Below are 22,190 nucleotides of genomic sequence, written 5' to 3' on the forward strand. Positions count from 1 at the left end.
AAGTTACAAGAATTTTTGCCTAACAATCGTGCACCAGAATCGAGTGAGCGAGCAAGCCTCCCGCAGCATGAGCGCGCGACGACGTTTGCATAAGTTTCGAGCTGGATATTATATCTGCGTTCTTGCACATATATATTTATGTATCGTTGAGTTATCTGAAAAAACGTAATTAAAAAGCTCCGAGTCGGCCCAACTTATTGTTTCATTTGTTTTGTTCTCTCGTCATCCTCTCAGTGGCGTGCTGTTGCTGCAGCTCAGCTACCACACACAGACACACACATACACACTGCAGACTGGAGCTCGCCGCTTGTAATATAGAGTCACGACTCTTTTTGTGTAGCCTCATATATCAGATCGATTTGTATTATAGATTTGAGAAATGTTTGTGTTAATTAAATCTGATAGCGCGACGGGCCGTGCATATTGTGCTCATACATAGCATTTCGAGCAGACCAAATCTATACACGGGAGTAATTTTAATTTTACGTAATGCCATTTGATGTAGCAGCTTTAAGTGTAGTCATGTAATAGACTTTTGAACCTCCTACGTTTCTTATTCTGTTATATTATATGCTCGCTAATATACTTGTATTTTGTATACATTTGCCAATGCGATTGCCGTGAAATTGTACCTTATCTCTTTGCTTGACTATTTTCCGCAATGATACATTCGTTCGATTCGATTCTGTAAAAAAATGCTCTCGTCGATGCAGTTGTAAATCAATCTGAACTTGAAAATCATTGTCAGCGATTACAAAAAATTAGATACGAGCACATAAAGCTAATATGAATAAAAACGACGACGAAAGGGCCCGAGAAACGTCGATAGCACCCGCGTATACGAATCAATCAAGCTGCAACTTCTCGTTTTCTTTCTCTTCTCCTAATGTATTTGAGAGTATAACTTTTAACCTTTATGTACGAGCTTATTCGCAGACGCAACGATCCAGCAACAAGTAATATCAATACGTTCATACATATAACTCGATCGAGATCGATCTCTCGTTACGGTAAATACACCTCTTTTCCTCTGATGTAAGTGTATGTGTGTAGTAGCACATGTTCTTTCTCTCTTTCTCTTTCTCTCTCTCACTCCTTGACGATATAAAGCTCGTCTGAATTTTTCCCGATCTTATATCCAGTAGACAAATGGCTTCCGTGATTCGTCGACGAATCGAATGCGCGTAATCAAGATGCACCACCACTCAGTAATTTTACGTGTACTTTCTTCTAGGTTAACGTACACATTGACAAAAGGAAATATGCGACTAGTAAGCCCACAAGCGTAAGCCAAGGATACTTATTACAAACCCAGTTTTGTCGACACGTTAAAGATTAGTCTTTAATTTTCACACGTAATTTATCGCTTGTAAAATTTTTTTTATAGTTCTTTACGTTTTTTGATCGATTTTTGAAAATATTTATTGGTTAATTTAATTTAATTTATTGAATTATTCAGAATATTTAAAGTATTCAAGGATATGACAACAAACTTGTTGAGATACTTTTTGAAAAAATACAAAAAGATTCCGCTATTAGATAGGACTCGCCAAACTTTTTGAAATACAATATATAATAAAACAACATACGTACTGGAATTGAATATGTTTAAAATTTTATGGAATATATCCAGTTGAAGTATAGAATGTGTATTATACTTTTGCCTGGACGGGTCGAAGCGATAGACCCGATTTATTAATTGCTACGTGCAATGTAGATCCAAGTTACGACTTCACAATGCCTCGATGGGGTTTCCTAATTTTTTTAATCACATTGATTCTGATATATGTTGAAACCTTTTAAACCCTCCCATCAACGTACAGACACCTTAGTGAAATCGTCTTTGTAGCTATATCGATTTTACATCGTGTAAGTGAATTGAGGGTAGCCTAACCAATAAAATATTTAATTTTGTCTAAAAATCGTTGTGATAGTAAGTCGTCAGTGAAAATGATTTAAAGCCGCTTAAATCAATTTTCCTCCCAAACTGTTTATCAATCGGCCGGATGCATTTCGCGAGTCATGGATTAATTCATATTTACGTTGTTTCTTATCGCACATCGCTCTTCGGAAATTGTCGCAGCGGTTGTGTTAAAATGAGCTCGGCTTGCAGTCAAACTTTTTTGATAATAAAAGAAAAAATATTGATGGACTCAATAATTAATGTGTTGAATTTTTTCTGACTTTCTAAACAATGTATTATCATCTTTGAAAGCCATTATAAAGTTTGAGAAAGCAGGGGCAGAACAACAACAGCAACAACGATACGAGAGTTCTAAAAATCAATTGATTAAGAGCTCAGCAGCAGCAGCAGTAGCAGAAGCATAAGCGTGCGTGCGAGTGTGTATAAGCACGCCGTAACGTGGCCAGCTCTGTAATAATAACTGTAAACTCCCTCACGACTCTATAAAGCTCAAAAATCATAACGAGCAATGCTTAGCGCGCGTACAGCTCCGCAGCTATGCTACGCTACATGCAGTGTAATACAATGAGGAGCGATAACGAATGTCACTCGACGACACAACATGAAGGCGGCTGCAAAAGTGCATTGCCTCAGATTCTATACACACACACACACACACACACAAGCTTCTAAACTAACTTCATAAGGATTATGAAGGAAAAAGGCCCGCGCGCAGCTCATGCCCCTATGTACACTGACTTTCATTCGCCCATTGTTTTCGTTCTATGGCACGATTACACACTCATACAGCGACACATCCCACGATGCTGCAGACGATTTAAGGACTCCGTTGCTTTATATAATACCCTCGCTGGTCTCGTCGCTCACGGGTAATAAAGTCGCTCTCGCGTATACACAGACACACGTACACGCAGCTGCAGAAGGGAAAAGCTTTTCTGTAAACGTGTATGCGTTTGGGTACGTGTGTATATGTATCGGGTAATGGTCGCACTTCATCAGCGCTTCTAACTCATTTCTTTCTCTACCGACTTCCTGTGGGAGCGACGACGACGACGTCGACGACGTTTTTTCGCTGCCTACCGCTCTCTAAAGATACGCCGTATACGCGCGCGCAACTAAAACCATCTATTTCGTCATTACTGGGCGAGAGCAGTAAAGCACCTTTAGACTCCGCTCCCCCTTGCTCTCTTTTCCTTGTTTCAGTTGTTATATTTTCTTGCGTGTCGTATCCCCGGGGTGATACATGGCTCTAGCGTTTCCTTATTTACCGCGGACGTGCCGCAACTGGAATCGTCTCGGGGAAAATCGAGTGATTTGTCCGGCAGAGCGAAAGAGACGCAGAGAGGTGTTAATGGTTACTCAAGACTTTGTCTTATTGGCCTCCCCTTTCATTCTTTTCCATCTCTTTATTTCTCGAGCTTTTACGTCTTATTTTTCGTTCGTCACGAGCAAGAAAGGCTGCCGCTGCTCTATGCTCGTGCTTGTGCACGTAGACATGATGCTTTCTTGATGGTTCGTCGAACGAAATAAAATCAAGAGCTCGGAGACTTTTCCTCGGGTCCAAAGGTCGTTTGTTCGTACATATATAGATCAACCGAAGCTGTGAACGTGATGAGTTTTGTCTTGCCTCGTTTATTAAACGAATTTTCGCCCAGAAATGACGCGATATGTTACATGGCTACAGCTCACAGAAAACACGTGCAACCTACTTCAACCAACTTCCTCGTCATAAATTTTGAGTGCAGCCAAAAAAAGTTATACCCAAATATTCTCAATTACAATTTTTTCCTACTACATCTCTTCTTAAAATTTTTCACGATTTTTGATATTTTTCAACTAAATGTAAGAGAAAAAAATTCTTGCTTGGGAAACCCCAAATTTCAATTTTAATCAAATTATAAACATGAACTCTTTCGGTTATTAATTAATAAATATTTACCAGTCTACTGTACGTGACGATTTTTTCAGGATGAGTAATTTTCTTGCTTTTTCTTCCAATCTACGTGACGTAATAAGAAAATCGATTTTATAACCGATGTTCTTTCCTTGGAGTATATGAATTTATGATTGAGAGTATTGAACTTTTATACAATATTAAGATAAGATATTATGAAAGACAATATTATAAAGCCGAAAAAAGTACTGGGAAAATTCAAAATCTTGTTGCATTTTTAATATTAAAACATGAAAAATGTATATTTCCTAGTTCATTAAACAGGGTAGAAATAAATTTCCATTTTACTTTTTATAAAAGAAATATTCCTTACGCTAGGAGTAAGCAAAATAAAAGTTGAAAGAGTAAGTTGAAAAAATTGATGCATAAGTCAAAATGACAGCTATGATTGTTAAAATTCATTTGTGCATAGCGCATCAGTAAATTATTAGAAATTAAACTTTAAATAAGATACTTTTTGTCAAAAATACCTTTTGAATCAACAGATCTTTTGGTGACTGATTTTTCAATCAATAAATTACACATTTCCTGTTGACATTGATGAAATTTGCTTGTTCTCACATTGTTTTCCGTCGATTAGCACCGATGTGAATCAATTTAATGATATTAATTTGTATTTCGATTCGCTTACCATGCTAAAGCTCCTTAAAGCATGTTCATTGATAAAAATTATACTTATTGTTACTCTAGATAAAATAAATTGTATCATCAAAAGATATACACATGTACGATTGATTATGATAACGATGTTCAAAGCAAAACACAGACAGTTTTCGTTTCTTATATAAGACGAGCATTTTCAAACATTTTTCAGGCATTTTCGATCGATGAATTAACGCAAATTTCATACGTTTAATGTATCGTCAAGGAAAAATGAAATCGTTAGCATTTACTCCATTCTTTTTTTTGATCTCTTCATTATTCAGCTTATCACTGGCAAATTACTGTAACATAGAATCATGTCAAGGACGTCAACATACAGCTTGCCGGTTTACTGTAAGTGATGTATCTTTTTATATTTCTTTAATGAAACAATTTTCAAAATCAAATATGACTTTTAGGGAAATGAAAAATCCTCTCGATGCAACAAAATATTAATTGATGGGTTGACCGATGCAGAAAAAGAAGAAATTCTGAAATATCACAATGAAATAAGACAAAAAATAGCTGCTGGAGAAGAAACTCGAGGTGATCCTGGGCCTCAACCGGCAGCTAAAGAAATTCCTCCCCTCGTAAGTAACTTTGTTTTTAATAATTCTAATCCTGAATTTCTAATAGTAAATCGTATTGCAATTTGATAAAAAATTTTAGACTTGGGACGATGAATTAGCAAATATCGCCCAAAAATGGGCCAATCAGTGCACTGTCAATCACGATTCTTGTAGAAACGTTGGTAGGTTTTAGTTCGAACTAAGTTCATCATTTGCAAAACTTTTTGATACATTATAACATTTGCTATAATTTGTAGAGAGGTTTTGGGTGGGTCAAAATACTGCTTATAGGGGTACTTCCGAGGACATAAGTATCTATAGCATAACCGATATGATTGACTTGTGGTACAACGAGGTCAAACTTTTCGATTGCTCTGAAGTTGACAAATTTACGTAAGATCTTTTTTAAAAAAATCAATTAGTTTTCATTTTAAGAAAATTCATCATCCAACATAATTATTACAGTTTCTCGAGACCTGCCACAGCACACTATTCGCAAATGGTTTGGGCTGATACTAAAATAGTTGGATGCGGGGCTGTGCGAACTCATAGCAGTGGATTGAACCGTTTTTATCTAATTTGTAACTATGGACCCGCAGGAAATGTGCTTGGAGAGCCTGTGTACATCAGTATTTAATTTTCGTTAGATCTATTATTAGTATGTGAATAAATAAATGTTAATATTTTACAAACTATTGATTAGAATTTTTTTGTAAATTCTACGAAATTCATACTAAATAAATAATCAAATGAGAGCTAGGTACAAGCAATAAGTATTCATAAAAAATTCATTATTATAAAATTCGAATACCTAATTGTCAATGTGTGGAGCTCATAAGACCGCGTAGACCCTTTGAAAATTGGTTCACCGTTAATTTCCGCATCGTCCGCGTGTACACGACCCTCGCTCGGAGATAGAGAGGGATGGCTACTGAGAATTGCCGAAGCAATAACATTAATCCAGGATACAACGCGTCAAGATGCGAGCTGCAGAAGCGCGTTCGCGGTCACGCAATTCCCAACGGTCAGTCGTGTATATGCAAAGTCCGGGGCTTATTCCTCGAGAGGCCCCAGAAGCCTAGACTGGGCTCTTTTCATCTCGCGTGTATACGTGGTTTTCTGGAGGATGCGGTCGGAGGAATGCGACCCTTGCGAGAATACGCTCGTCCGCGTCTAGCCCTCTCCTTTGTAATTTTAATAAGTCATATTATTCGAAATATGCGCAGCGGACATTTTCGCATGTTCGTACGCAGCCATTTTTGCATTTTGTCGTCGGAACTTTTGAAAAATTATTTCAGCCAAAAGTGATTCAGAATTTTTAACAAATGACTTAATCAGCTACAAAGAGATTTTATTGTGAGGATGACTTATTACCTCGGGCACTTAAGCTAACCACGATAATCTTTACAAAATGATAGTCTATGATTGTGGTGTACTTCCCTAAAGTGTCGCGTGCGTAGCAATTTCATTAATTAAAGTTAAAGCGGGGTCGTGCCAGCAACACCACCGAGTCGTAATAGCTTCGTACCGTGCCCAGCCTGCCTGTCACGCTCCGTCATTTTCCTCTTGTGGCAGGCTCGCTAGCCGCTAGTACCACAGCGGCAATGCCTATTAGTCCAGGGGATTATGCATATAATGGCTGGAGTGGGCAGACTAAATCCTCGACGAGGAGTATGAAAAAAATTCTGCCTATACTTTTTTCACTCTTCATTCTCCATCGGGGCACGCACCACCACGGTCTTTTGTGCTAGAATTAATTGGTAAAAATCCAGGTCGTAATAGTGTTGTTGGCGAGTAAAAAATGAAATATACGCGAGCGCGCGGAGTACAGTTCGCGAAAAAAATTCAAAAGGAGCTTGAGACGTTCGACTTTTTTGACCATTTCGCGAGGTATTTAGGTGTTCTTTGAATTCGGCATGGCAAAATATAGTCGAGCAATAAATACTACGGTTCGTGCAGACAGAAGTTTGGGAGAAAATTCCGGCATCCGAGCTTTTAAGCTCGTTTTTACTTGTGTGCGGGTCTGTGTACTCTGCGCGAGTGGCCACGGAAAAGCTGGAAAAGCGCATTCGGCGCTTGGCTCCTATACTGCTGTTACTGCTGTTTGGTCGATGAGACGGCCTTCAACTTATTCAGAAGTTTCGAGTTTAGAAGCAGTTGATTTATCGGGCTCATTACTGCCAAGGGATGAAGAGAAAGAGAGAGAGACAGCTAAGCATTCGAGGGTTGAGCTATATGTAGAGCAGAGACCCCCCCAAGAGGCATGTTTTACAAGACGGCATTAATTACTGGAATTAAATATGTACCTCAGTTTTACTCTTGTATCCCTACTAGATCTTCTTCTTCGTCTTTCAGTTAGGTTTTCAGTGATACAAGCTTTTGTTTTGTGCGACATGCTGCTCATAATACAAGTGGAGAATTTTTATTTTATTCTAGTATCAAGTGCAAGAGAAAAAAAATCAGCAAGGTTTATAATCCATAATCATTTTGTGTAATTCCAATCATATTTTCAATCGAGGAGAAGGCATTGAACATTCTCCATATCTCTCACATTCGATTTGAAAAATTTAGATTTTCGATAAGTTTGGACATGTTTTTCGTCGACGTTGAATATTTCTTTCGAAAGAAAGGTAAGACATGAACATTTTTTAAATTAAAATTAGAATTGATGTTCGTACGATTTCAGCGATGTAACAGTACTTAGTTGATGGGGCAAAATGCAATTTTAATCGGCTGTCGTATGGCAATTATATCAACACAGCAGCAGATACTTGCAAACTTGAAAGCTGTATATGTATCGATGTTCTTTACCCTTTGAACCACCGTTCGATCGACAGTCTTGTTACGAGTATCTTACAGAACTATATATTCCATTTACAGCAGATTACTGTAGGGGTTTCAAATTGCTTCCGACATGCCTAATCAGCAACGTCGGCAAAATCATGCCGAACTCGATAATTTCGTTATTTTTAATTAAAAATAATCGATCCTCGCACAATATTCTCTGGCTTGAAAATGTAACTATAGTCTGTGTACGCTAGCACTGGTGCTCGTTGCTGAATTTTTTCATTTCATCTCGGTTCGGTCAGATCGATCCATCATTCCTCTTCAAATTTTCTTGCAACATATGACGTCGCTCTCGAGTAAGTCTCCTTGCACAATCTACAACATCTCGTGATGGGCGTTCAAGCGATTCCCAGAGATTATTCATTTACCTCGTATTAATCAAGAAGCGCAAAATTGATTATATCGCACAAGAACACGTAGGATACACACACAGGCCTACCTACTCACACGTAAATATGTTCACGCGCGTGTCTATAACGACCTATCGATCTCTTCCTGCGCGACGCAGTATGACGCGATGCGAGATGAGGTACTCGACCCTTGCAGGGGGGTCAACACTTATAAGCGTATCTCTTTATGCGCACGTCGTCAACGTGGAGTATATTACTGTCAGATTTTCAAAGGTCAAAAAAATTTCAAAGAGTAATGATTAACGAGAGGCTATTATAGCTCGACAGGTTTTTCTTTGACTTTTTTGCAAATTGATAGATACCTTTCACGCCGATGATTTTGAACCCTTGAAATTTTACTCGAGATAATCCAAACCATTTAAAGTTGTCATATATGAACGGTTAGTCAACACACAAAACGGTTAGTTGTTTTTAAAAACATTCCATGGTACACTGCATAGAAAAATACGTGAGCTCTGGATTATGAGCATTCAAACATCATCTTCATTCCATATATAATGTTCAATACAGAGAGGCGACTTTTTTTAACAATAATTCATGCATATCTTCGATTAGAATAATCCAAGGTGAATCTGACACTTGATAGTCCTTTTTACGAATGAATGTTTTTATAATTTTATCAAGGAAATAATTCTCGATTTAGATAATAAATTATATCGAACTAAATTTACGCAATTATGTCCAATGAATGAAACGGAGTATCAAAAATAATAATTCGTCTTTGATTCGACTTATTAAAACTAGCGCAAGTTGTGCGTTCGAAAAGTTGTAGTGTAGCGTGTAAGATCGCTCAACGCGTTGATCTATACGCGATTTTCCCTATACTTACAATAAGAAAATCCCTCAATTCTATTGTTTCGTATTTTATATGAATAAATCGGCTCTCGGTACTCTCCACATTCATACACATACACGTACACACACGTATCTTGGGGGCATCGCGAAAGGCACCGCGTCATTCGCTTAATAATAATAACCGATACAAACGCGCGCTGCTCAGCGCGAGCGCACATAACCGGTGAAATTCGCTGCTAGCAGATTTATAATATGCCAACTCGCAACCTCGTAAAAACTAATATACCTGCTGCTGAATGGAAAGAAAGAAAAGCTCTTTCCCACGCACGCGTACAGACACACGCGTGTGCATACTGCGCGTAATTCCTGACGCAATCGCATTAATATGAACGTTATTATAATGTATCCTAATCGTTTTGACCATCCCATATCATCGAAAATGTTTGCGTTCAATGAAATTCGCGCACACTTGCTAAGCAAAAATTTTTTTTACCACCGCTCTGTGTAAGCGCGTCAAGTATACACTCGCGCGCATGCAACTGTATTGGTCGCTTGCTTGATGAGAAATTGGCAGAAGAAAGTGTGGAAAGGCATTTAACTGTACTGTATGGGTTTGATAATATGTACATCTCAAAGTAATTCTATCTATTTCTCGCAGACTTGCCGTGACAAATAACAGGCTAATAGCCGTGTCAAAAAGTATCCCCTAAAGTACGAATGCCATACTCAATTTTATAGCACTGTGCTAAGTCGTTCTTTCTCTTTCTGGTACTATTATATAGAGTCAGGTTAGTGGACGAGCATAGTGACTGCGATGCGAAATCGCTACGTTCAATCCCTTTCTGGATTCGTAAGAGTAAGTCTTTAGTTTTATATATTGCTAACAGGTGGCGTATGAATAAATTTATTGAAACTCGCAAGTGGCAAACAGTATATTTGCATATAAGTACAAGTTCAATTGGAACAGCTATTACATTGTATGTGGATCTGTTGAATCTTTGATTTGAAGTATTAAACAGAATTTAATTAATTTGCTTCCCAAGTGGAACTTTGAATCGATTCAGAAACTTGAACCCCATTTATGTTTCACAAAATGGCCATTAGTTTATGAAGAAAGTCGGTCCAAAGACATGGGCCCCACAAAATTGACTGCTCTATTGATAATTATCCTGAAACCATCTGTGATAATTTGTATTTGATGAGCAGCTCTTTAAAATCCCCGCTCAGTTTTCCAAAAAAATCATCAATTGGAATTGTAAAGAGTGAATTGGAAGAGTGAAGAGATGTGCTTGAAAAGTTTCATTTTCAACTTATGTTTATCGTTGATACGCGTGAATCGTATTCTTAATTAGTAGGATAGGGGCTTAAAAGATATCGTTACTTTAAAAAGGTTCGAGAGTTGTGAAAAAAGAAACTTTTAAAATTACTCAGCATAAATTTACTAATGCTAACAAGCTCATTAATCATTAGATAATTATTTACTTATTCGCAATTTTTTAAATTAAGGACGATTTTTAGTTCCAAACCTATTCCAAATCTATTGATAAAGAATGAAGTATTCATTTACAATTTAAATAGAAATTTAAATCTTTCATTCGAAGTATTATCAGAAATGTAATTATTTCACTTTCCGAGTAGAACTTTGAATCGATTCAGAAACCCCATTCATGTTTCACAAAATGACCATTAGTTTATAAAGAAAATCGGTCCAAAGACATGGGCCCCACAACTTCAGGTGATCATTGAATAAATTTCGGTCGCAACATTGAGCGTTCTCTCGAAACATACATTTTTTATTTTTTATAGAGCAAACTAGATTATTTAACCTAGATCTAAATCTTAAACCTTACATCGGCTAAGATCCAGTGTTTCAGATCGCTTCATCAATGGCAGCTTCCCTCGAAAATAAACTGGCAGAGAGTTTACAAATGTAAAATCCTGATTCTGCCGACAACTAATATAATCATCGTCGAGTAAAGGACAGTATTTAAATAACGCGATTTATATAATTGAAGTCATCACTGCAAATCTAAAAAATTATTCAACACAACACTACACTTTGAGAGTATGACGGCTGTTACAAAAATAACTTCCATCAACCAAAAAACTGCAAGGATATTCAGCGTGTTTGGTTGGGTTATCAAAAACTAACCGTCTTGTAAGCGGAGCTGCTTTTACGGGGTGATCAGATGGTTACACTGACTATTATCTAGCAGAATCAACAAATCTCACTGGCGCATTCCAAAAATGCAAGCGTCTTTTTTGCCTTCCTTTTTAACTGCGTTTTGATTGGATGGTATCGATTAACCGAGTGACCAATTTATGGAAAATTAAATTAAAATTTAATTGTATTTTGCATAAGCAGGTATCTCTATCTGAAACTTTCTTTCCACAGCATAGAATGGTTTTAATCCATAAAAGATAGTACAGGTATTGGCAAAAACCGCTCACGTATTACCTGCGTGATTTTATTTGAATGCGGCCATTAATCACTGTAAAAAAATACCAATTATGAATAATTCTATTTTCCGATCCCAAGGTGAAAATACACGTAATCGTTTTGAACAGGTAAGGAAGAAAATAATTTTTAAAAAATATAAATTCAAAGATAACTTACCATTTTCGTACTTTTTTACTTTCTTATTTTCGGACAATTGTTTTTTTAATTTTATATTCTGCCTTTTCACATCAAGGAACATATCAGCCAAATTTTTTAATTTTTTTTTCTGGTCTATAATTATTTTTTCTGCCGCTGCCAGTGCTTCCTCAGGGGTTAATCGACTTTTATTAAATGCAACCTGTTAATAAAATCTCAGTAAATTGGAGTATGAAAATAAACGCAAAAACAAAAAAAGCGGTTAATAGACACGAACTGTATATTTTTTTTAATTTAGTTGCAATTTCATTAAAAATCCCTAAGAAAAGAAAACCGAACTTTGGATAAAAGAATGATTCGCCAATGGAAAGAACAACATAGAAATTAAAAAAAAATTGTAAGTAAATTACATAATTGATTTCAATTACTCAAGACAATCGTGAAATATTCGTAAAAAATGTCTTATCACAATATCTCAGTACATTTGGTATAATAACGTAATTTTAGAATTCCCTAATCCAAGCGAAAAGGAATTACGAGTAGCAGATCAAGTGTAACCACAAGTCAAGTCTAAAAAAATATATTTAGAGACAAAAAACATTTAACAGGGAAACTGCGATGTCACATATACCTTTGAGACAGAAAAGTGGGCCAAAATAATTTTAAAATATAAGATAGAATAAATAATAACTTACTTGAGAATCTTCAGTATCTCCAGAAGGAATTTCTATTTCTACATCATTATACGGTTCAATATATGGTTGCTGCTCTTCGTTTATTTTTTATTTTTACCAATTTCTTCCTTCTCTTTTTCAATTTCTTCAGATTCATCTGAATTATCAATTATTTTTCTACGTTTTTTTGATAACCTTGGAAAATTATTAGTACTTTTTTTGTTCGAGTTCTTACTATTTTTGGATATCACGTTAGTTTCATTAACATCGTCTTCATCATTAAAACCGCTCTCAAGCTCATTGTCGCTTTTTTTAACTTCTTCTTCATTTTCCTCTTCTTCATCTTCTTCATGATCTTCATCTTCTTCATCTTTACCATTAACTTCACCTTCTTCATCTTTATCATTCTATATGATGATCATGAGTGATATTATGAGTGATTCTATTTTCTACGCATTATTTCAGCTTCCCAGAGCCTTCAAGCACAATAAAATATATATGCTCGCTTTTCCAAGAATGTCAACTCTTCTTTTTTTTTTCTTACTTAGGATTGATATATCTTCAGTCAAGAAGATTTCGGAACGATTGGCTGAAAAATAATCGTAATTCTAGAGCCATTTTTTGGCCAGCAAATGCTTTTTTCGAAAAACTAAGGGCACCATTGCAAAAAACATGCAAAAATCTGTCGATTCATATGTTTCAATTATATTGTTAAGGTCATTAGTAGTATTGCCAGAGGTTTGGAAAAATTTCGATAGCTGGACAATGCAGCGCACGTATCGCCTGCATTATTTAGCTTTTCTTGGATGATAAATGTTTAGAAAAAAATTACCTATTAAAATTTCGGTAGTACACCCTTTTTTTTAGCTTCCTAGGACCTCAAAGAACAATACCCAATGCTCATAATATGCGTCTCATAATATGAGCTGTTAAAAGTATTGAAGATATATTTGAAGCGCTGAAAAAGGCTATGGTGTTCGATGAGAACGGCAAACTTTTATCAAAAAGTGCAAATGTATGGAAAACAGCAAGTAACAAGTTGGGAAAATGCTTAAAAACCCTCTCACGTTATATTTGTATGCGGACAGTGATCGATTTGAATTAAAATTAAAGACGGTTGGACACATATTATGTTTGATAAAATATATTCCAAATTGCGTACGTTGCCCCTTTACGTTCGAAAATCATTAAATTGCAAAAGATGGAACTATAAAATTCTCGGGTTACTGCACAGAATGCGTTAATAAGTTAACAGCATCTTCATGTGCTAGTGACTCGCCAAAGATAAAAATGTTTGTGATAGAAACTTGCGACACATCGAGAATGCCTCATTTTAAAAAATGACAATTATCCGGCACTTTAAGGAAAAAAGTCCAGAAAGAATCGGTCCACTGTAAACCAACTGCATTTCAATGAAAAAAGGCCAAGGACACGATGAAATTCGGTGCAGGTTCTGGGCCACTACACAGTGCATACGCAGGAAGTCCTTTGTTAAGCTCGCCAAAGTACTGAATTCCATGAACAAGGAGTATGACCAGCAAAAAATGTTATGCTCTGTAATGGAATTCAAAAATTCAATTAAAACCGCGGGCGCTAATAAATACGACAGCGCGAGGCTCGCCGTGCCAAGAGCGCGACGAGCAGACGACAGCGGCGAACGCGCGTAGGCCGAAGGGCCGCTGATCGAAAGAGAAGCGAGACACTCTTGTACCGTACACAGACGTGACTAGTCACACCGCGATCGACTCATTACGCTCACATTTTCTTGCAAATCGTGTGCAGTGCCGTGTAGTGCAACCAAGCTTGTAGCTAGTGCTAGGACGCAAGTATTCGACCTGGTTGCCACGACACTGCCCAGCCCGTTGCACCGTGCTGGAAGCGACTTCCAGCCGGCGACGAAACAGCGCCGCATATTAAATCCAGCGATCGAGTTCGACACGCTGAGCAGCGAAACCTCGACGAGTAAGCTAAAACTTATTGTATTTGCGAGCGAGCGATCGGCCCCCTTTGAAGTTTTATTCGCGAAATTGTAAAGACCGCTGTAATATATGATTGAAGGCTTGACGCCGAATAGAATAGAATCGTTATTTTACTATTAAACGCGAGTTCTTCCTTTCGTCGACCTCCCATTACAGCAGCCGAGGATCTCGACGAGTAGACGACTCGCCGAACAACGACACACAAACATCACCACTGTACGTAAGTAACTCGTCGAGCAAATCGGCTCGACGAGCAATCATTTTGTGACCCGGAATCCTAGCCGGCCTTACTATCAAGTTGGTTCCCCGTTACAGCACGAATTATTAGATGTGACCTTGCAAAAAGAATGGTCGAATAAAATTGAAAGTGTTACAGAATTTCCTATATCTATTTAGTTCTAGAAAACAAAAACAATTATGGAACTGCATATCGAAACAGGAAGACTTTTCCGTTTCTATCGATGCAGCTGGACGCTTTGTTAAAAAAATTCAAACTTCCTCAACCTGTTTATCTTCTTATATATTTCTATATGTAGCAAGTGCTTCAGTTGGAGGAAAAATCGTCCCGATCTTTCAATTTTTATCAGAGTATCAATCTGCAAACTTTTTAAGCAATATCTTACAATCAATCTATAAAGACGTTTTGCCCAAAATCAAGCACGTTATCACCGAATGCTCAAAAACTTTACAAAATGCTATTTAGCACTGTGTGGCATAAGCTCACATTTATGGCACGCTTTTCTGTGGCATAAGTCGCACATTCTGGCACCGCTGCGTTCGCATCGCACTCGCATACGCTCGTGCGCTAACCTCACTTTGCGGTACCAGAAAGTGCGACTCATGACTCGGAAAAGGGGGCATAAATGTGAACTTAGCATAATGCTATAAAATGTTGTACGATACTCGTGCCATGGGGACACTTTTCGGCCCAGCTATTAGGACCCTCGCTGCGCTCGGGCCCTAAACTACGCCGTGCCAAAAAGTGTTACTTATGGCACTTGTATCGTAAAGTACTATTCCATGTGTTATAATCAGTGCTCAGGCAAATTTTATTTGAATTTATGTCATAGCAGATTAATGAGCAATGATAAGCTCGATTTCTCGCAAATAGAAGTATTTGAAAAATGAAAGCAACACAAAAGTTTTTTATGTACACGTAATTGGATACATGACAACCCCGACCCAACTATCGGAAGTATTGGAAGTAGCCAAAAACATTTACACCGTTTGACCGAATCCAAACATTCCTGATGGTTAAAGAGTCGCTGATTCATTGCAATCGTTTTGAATAACATCAAGTTTCACAAAACAAAAATTTGCAAAGAAAATTGCACGTGCGATACGTGCTTAGAACCGATCATGAAGTCATACGAGGATTTGGATACAGATAATGAAAAGAGTGATTGATTAATTGATTGATTTATTTATTTATTATGGGACCGGGGGGTAGAACCCCATGTGGCCCCGAAGTAAATTACAGATAGTAAATGAAGAATTATAAAAAAATACATAGATACATTGAGCAATTAGCGCAGATGGGTAATAGATTGCATACAGATAGACAATTTAAAATGGCGAAAAGAAAGAAAATAAAAATAGAGTACAGTACAGTTATTTACATATTTACATATATACAAAAGCTCAATGTCACCCAATGAGCGCCGACCCGAAGTGGGACAAGCCAGAATGCGGGAGCCGCCCGCCAGCTCTATCGCCGGGCCAGGGCAGACGGAGCAAAGGCTCCAGGCCCACCAACAATTGCCCAGGGACTGCATTCATGCGGGGTGAATTTTAGTAATAATTGATTGCACTATTAGTTGTAGTTGCGAAGTGAAAGTAGGCCAATGAGGGGAAGAGGTACGGGTGAGAGATTCTCTGTCGCACAGCGCTGCAGCCACTCTGACTTCTCAAGGGAGAGGAAGTGGTTGCGGAGGAACGTGCGAGGGTTGGGAGAGGTGGCCAGAAGGGAGAATGATGCAGGTAGAGAGTTGATCAATTAGGTGGTCGTATGAGTGAATGAATTATGGAGTGTTGATGTACGAGCAGATGGGTAGTAAAGACGTGGAGGAAGCTGTCGGGTCACTCTACGGTTGGGATCACGGCTCTCGAGGAGTGTGAAACGCGCTACCAGGCAGGATGGTGTGCCACTGATCACGATTTTCCTTGCCAGGAGAATCATGAGTTGGTCGCCCCTACGTGCAACAGAGAGCCAACCAAACGCTAAACTACATGTGCCATTCGTGGGATGTTGTCATAGATGAATCTAATGCAGGCATTTTGTAGGCGCTGTAATCGGAGCTTCTGCTCAGCCGTGAGGCTTGTCAGCGCAGCCGCTGCGTAGTCGAGGTGTGGAACAATCAGCGCCTGAACGAGATGCTGGCGCAGATGACGTGACAGGGAGTTGCGATGGTGACGTAGGGAGTATAGGGCATAATGAATTTTAGATGAGGCGGATGAAATTTGTGCATCCCAGTTCAGCTTCGAGTCGAGCACCAGACCAAGGATCTTAACGGTGGGTGAGAACTCGAGTGCTGTACCAGCCAGTACAATTTTAGGGGGGTTTGCTCTGCCAAGAGCATTGATGAAAACGTGATTCCCCAGCAATAAAACGCGAGTTTTTTGGGCATTTCAGCTAAGGCCATTATCCATGGCCCATTGGTGAACAGCGTTGGCATCAGCAGTCATGCGAGACACCAAATCTCTGAACTGGGACGGCGGGGCGTGAAAAATGATTTGTGTATCGTCTGCAAAGATGATGGCATGTGATTGGGAGAGGATGGAGGGGAGGGAGTTTATGTACATGAGAAAGACGAGTGGGCCGAGTACACTTCCTTGTGGGACGCCAGATGTGGTGCGGTAGAGATGAGAATGCGAACCATCAGCCTTCCGCACTGCTAGGCTGCGTAGGCTTAAATAGTCCGCAAACGCAACGGATTGTCAAGTCATCACAGCCGATCTCACGTAGCCGCACGAGTAGCTGATGGAGTGGGATCGTGTCAAAGGCCTTCGAAAAATCGAAGGACACTAAGACCGAGACCATCCGCTCGTTGATGGCGGATCTGACGCGCTCGGTGATGTCTAGGATGGCTGTTTGGGTGGAATGACTCGGCCGGAATCCGTGCTGATGAGGAGAGAGTAGGTCATGATCAATAAGGTAGGTGATGAGTTGGGTGTGGATGACGCGTTCGAGTATTTTGGACAGTTCAGATAAAAGAGCTATGGGGCGAGTGTCATTGGGGGAGGAGGGTGATGAAGTTTTTGATAGGGGAATAATGGAAGCGAGCTTCCATGTATGAGGAAAGGTTGCTGTTATTATTGAAGTGTTAATGATTGTGGTAAGTGGGGTTGATAACGTAGATGAAGCGAGTGATAGCATGGGTGAGGAAATATCGTCCAATCCCATGGATTTGGACGAGATGGTGGTAATGAGTTTGGTGATGTGGGAGGCAGTGATAGGTTGAAGACTGAAGGCAGGACGCGATTGAGTGAGCGGGATTGAGCATATAGATTCTATAATTTCAGATGATATTGGTCGCGAGCAAGAGGAGATGGATGCGTAGTGTTGTGCGAGAGTGATAAAATTGATACCAATAACGTTCGAAAAATTTTTCAAAGCATGCAAAAATTAACCTTTCGTTTGAAATGTGACGTTTATGATATGCTGCACTGTGATAACTGTAAGGTATTCTTTTTCTGCATGAAATATAATATGAAATTAAAAACAACATTAAAAAAATAGTAATATCATTTTTCTTGCAACCATTTAAACTGTGCGTAGGAAATTTCAAGAAATCAATCTGAAGGATCAAAAGGCAATTTAAAAAGAATTAAAATTTTTATCTCGGTGAAGTCTCGGTGACACTTGGACAACTAGGAGTACATGTATAATATGAGAACAAATAATTCGTAGAATTTCTAGAGCTCGTTGAACCTGGATATTGTAAATAGCAACACGCGCATATTATATAGCTGAGGTCTCGTCTTTAATCTTAATTGGCTTCTCGTGGCTATGCCTTCACCCCTTCGCCTCGTGTATACATCGATCTTTCTCTTTATTTCTCTCTCTTTTCCTGCGCTAATGCCACAAAATGTATCGTATTTAAGAAAACCGCTTTGCGGTCGATCGAGCATCTGAAGTCTTAAGAAAAGAACTGCCGACAGCAGTAAGTTTGGCAGCCTGTGCATGCCTATTAACTTTACCGAAGAAAAGAGAAAGAAGAGAGAGAGTAGCCGTCCTAAGCATTTTTACTCACAATCGCGCCATACGACCAGAGACATCTCCCCTTCTATTTAAAGTGCTTTTGCAAACTCGTATGCGTTACTTTTCCAAGAAATTATATTTATCACGAAGTTTTGATAGCATATTTTCCATAGTATTCGAAGAAAACGACTCTTTCGACACTGTATCGAGGGCATACATAAGAGACATATAATAGGGTGGGCCGATTTTGAACGATTTTTCTCGATTAAAAATCGACTTTTAATAGCAATTTTCTTTAAGGATTCTATAAAAACACGCGCAATATAGGCGTGTATAAATGATTTTTTCTGTCTCCTCAAAGTGGATATAGTATTTTTTAATATTTTTTACTCCATTTCATCGATTTTTCCTCTAAAACTCGATAAAAAAATGATTAAATCATATTTTGAGTTTTTAACCTATGTGATTCATCGAAAAATAGTTCAATAAATGCGTTTAAGTCATACAAGAGATTAATCCAATCTTAACCCATTAAGTCCCAAGAGGACGTTTTTTCAACCCTTTATTCGTCCACTGTATTTTTGGTAAAAATGGAGTCAAAAAAATATGCGAGTAACTAATTCTAAAGTAAAATTTAATGCCCATTCAGAATCTGATCTCAGATTTTCGAAAAAGTAATCAGGTCAAAAGTTACACAGATTCTGAAAGGGCATTAAATTTTACATTAGAATTAGTTACTCGCAAATTTTTTTGACTCCATTTACACCAAAAATATAATGGCCGAATAAAGTGTTGAATAAACGTCCTCTTGGGACTTAATGGGTTAAAAAAAATCTCACTCATTTGAAGCCATTAATTTTGATATTATTGCCCATTTTTTTATAATGTTCCACCAATGAGTTAGAATCGAATATTGGGTTCAGTAACATCAACCCAGCGGTTTTGCTCACTTCAAAGTGATTATTTTCAGAAAAAACATTGCGCTTGTTGCAAAAAAAATTTGGCGAGCTTAAGATTAATCTGAACTTTTTATACTAATTTTGAAAATAGTCTTCTGAATCAGAATTTGCTCGTTCCCACACTAAAATTATTTAAACCTATAGCAAAAAATACAACACTTTGGATAAAAATAAACTATTTTAGAGCTTTTAGGTAACGTCAAACAAAAAAAGGTTTCTTGAATAATTAAATCACCTTGTTAAAAATAACTTGCTCTATTTTATTTTTATTAGTCCATAGTTCTTGTGCAGCAGGGATTTGTGCTTTTTCATCATGATCGACATGAGTAACAGTTTAGAATATTTCGTACAGTAAATAAATATTTAGCAGTATGATTCGAAATTTATTCTGACCATATTTACCTAGACCCAGGACATTTAAATTACATGTACAAACAGTAACGCGGCTGTTTCGAGCTTGCGCCTATATAATCTACGTCGGTAACCCGATGATCATGGGCACATTTATACCATCGGTGAAAATTGCAGTCGAACGAGAGGCTGAAGTTTAATATCGTTTGTACAGGTATATGTACGTAGCCGCGACGACGAATCTCCGCTCATATAAGAGCATAGAGCGAACGACTTTTTACGATAACGAGGCAAAGCTCGTCGGCCCGATGCGTATATAAAGTCGTGTGTATGAGAGCTACGTATGATATCGATAAATCACGCGGAAGGGAGGCCAGCGTATATGCTCAGGCAACTTGTGCCAAGTTCTCTTCCGGCTCCCGTTAAAAACACAAGAAGCCTCGGCTGCGGCTATGCGCGGACGGTGCGACCCCCTCGCGCGCGCGCGAGCGATATGATATAGCGCGAGCCGGTACGCGCGTCTCGAGACCGCTAATGACGCGGAGCTGCCTTGGATAAGTATCTGGAGAATCCGAGACGTGCTATCTCTCTTTCTCTCTTTTTCTCTCTTTTTCTCTCTCGCTTCTTAGCTCATACTATTTTTCGCTTACATACATTCGCGCCAAGGCGTGGTGTGCACTCGCTCTCGAGTCAGCTTATAAACGAATAGTTCTGCTGCTGCCGCTGAGTTCAGGGAAATGGTAAGATCGAGCACGAGATATCGCTTCTATACGGCGCGCGCGCGTGTGTGTATGATGATCCTCGCGCAGTGTGTAACGGCTGTTTCACTTTATTGGCCTTACGCGCGAAGGAGCTTTTTTTTCCTATCGTGTACCGCGTCCGAATTAATGCCTAGAATCCTTCACGGCTCGCGAGCGAACGCGGGGCTAAATACGCAAAATAATTGATTTACATTCATGCGTACAAGTGTTAGACTCGAGACGAATAATATATAAACGGGCGATAATCGGATTTCACTGTACGTTCGCAGTCGCAATTTTCGATATAATTGGACATGCTGTGATAACGTACGAAGCTTTTTGATGCTTGATCCATCGTGGACGTCTTATTAATATGCCGCATTAAAATCTATGTAAGCGCACGTGCACCGCGTATAGGTGAGTCGAACAATTAATTAAATGATCGAAATATTACGCAAAGATCGGCGCGTTCTATACGTTGATTCAATTTGTAGTGCAGCTTTTCTCTCGATTTACATCTAGCAATTATCGGCTTTCCTTTTTTTCCGCAGCGCTGCTTCTTACTTTGTGCATATAATATGTTGTCGTGTCAAGAGCAACACGATTGAATACGTATGTATTTACGGGTGATTTTTACAATCGACGTAATAAGTATATAATAGAAATCTAGGAGTGGTTGTTAATTATTAAATATTTTCTCGTTAACATAGCCGTGAATGCGGCAGTGTATTATACAGTCGGGCACATATCATTCGACTACCGCCGCACTCGCACGTATACGCGCATTACACGCACTCAAACGAGTGAGAATTTTCGAGAAAATGCTTCAACGTTAATATTTTAAATGTCAAAGTTCGACGTAGCTCGCTCGGCGCGGCGCGTTTTATTAGCAAGCTCATTAACTGCGGAAAATTAAAAAGGATCGTGCTGCTGCTGCTCGTCGGGAAATCGTCGTCGTGAATCAAAACAAACGCGTAATGGAGCTTGCTTCGTATCGAGAGTTGACGTTGAAATATATATTTTAAGCGTCGATCGCTCGGGCTGCAACGAGCAATTCTCGAGTGTGTTGCACTCGGAGGCCGTGGGCGAGCGAAAATACCATTTAAAAATGCCGCGTTATCGATTAGCCCAAATACGTGCTTGGCCTAAACTGCCTACACTCGAGGGTACTAAACGCGTGTACTTATATACAGAAAGCCGAGAGACGTCCGTGCGCGCGTGCATGCGAAGACGGCGATTTTGTGTCCGCGTGCAGTGCCGTATTACTTTTCCACGAAGTAAATCGTTTCGTCCCTAATGACTGACTTCGTACGAGGGATTTTTTCATTCCAGTCGCGGGTGTCAGTCTTGGGCGCGCACGCCTAGGCTATATCACTTTTCGCTGCTCTATCTCTCTCGAGTTACACATTACGCGTGTACATATATTTGCACACTCACGATAGCGGCGCGTTCATTTCCCCCTAAGTATAAGGTATAAATCTCGCTCGACACCGAGCTCGACTCATTGTCACTGTCCATTTAATCGTTGCGTCCGCATAAATGTGTGTGT

At 38.9% G+C, this 22,190-nt stretch overlaps 1 protein-coding gene across 1 annotated transcript; it reads left to right on the forward strand.

Annotated features, from left to right (window-relative positions):
• Positions 1-4,837: 4,837 nt before the first annotated feature.
• LOC106655978 (venom allergen 5-like) lies at positions 4,838-17,156 on the forward strand. The gene is made up of 7 exons (XM_023459261.1): positions 4,838-4,867; positions 4,940-5,110; positions 5,190-5,271; positions 5,347-5,482; positions 5,555-5,718; positions 14,194-14,373; positions 17,023-17,156. Exons 1-7 carry the CDS (start codon positions 4,838-4,840, stop codon positions 17,154-17,156), a joined length of 897 nt encoding a protein of 298 aa, XP_023315029.1.
• Positions 17,157-22,190: the final 5,034 nt, after the last annotated feature.

Source organism: Trichogramma pretiosum, unplaced genomic scaffold (genome assembly GCF_000599845.2).
Source record: "Trichogramma pretiosum strain Unisexual culture from Peru unplaced genomic scaffold, Tpre_2.0 scaffold31, whole genome shotgun sequence".
NCBI lineage: Eukaryota > Metazoa > Arthropoda > Insecta > Hymenoptera > Trichogrammatidae > Trichogramma > Trichogramma pretiosum.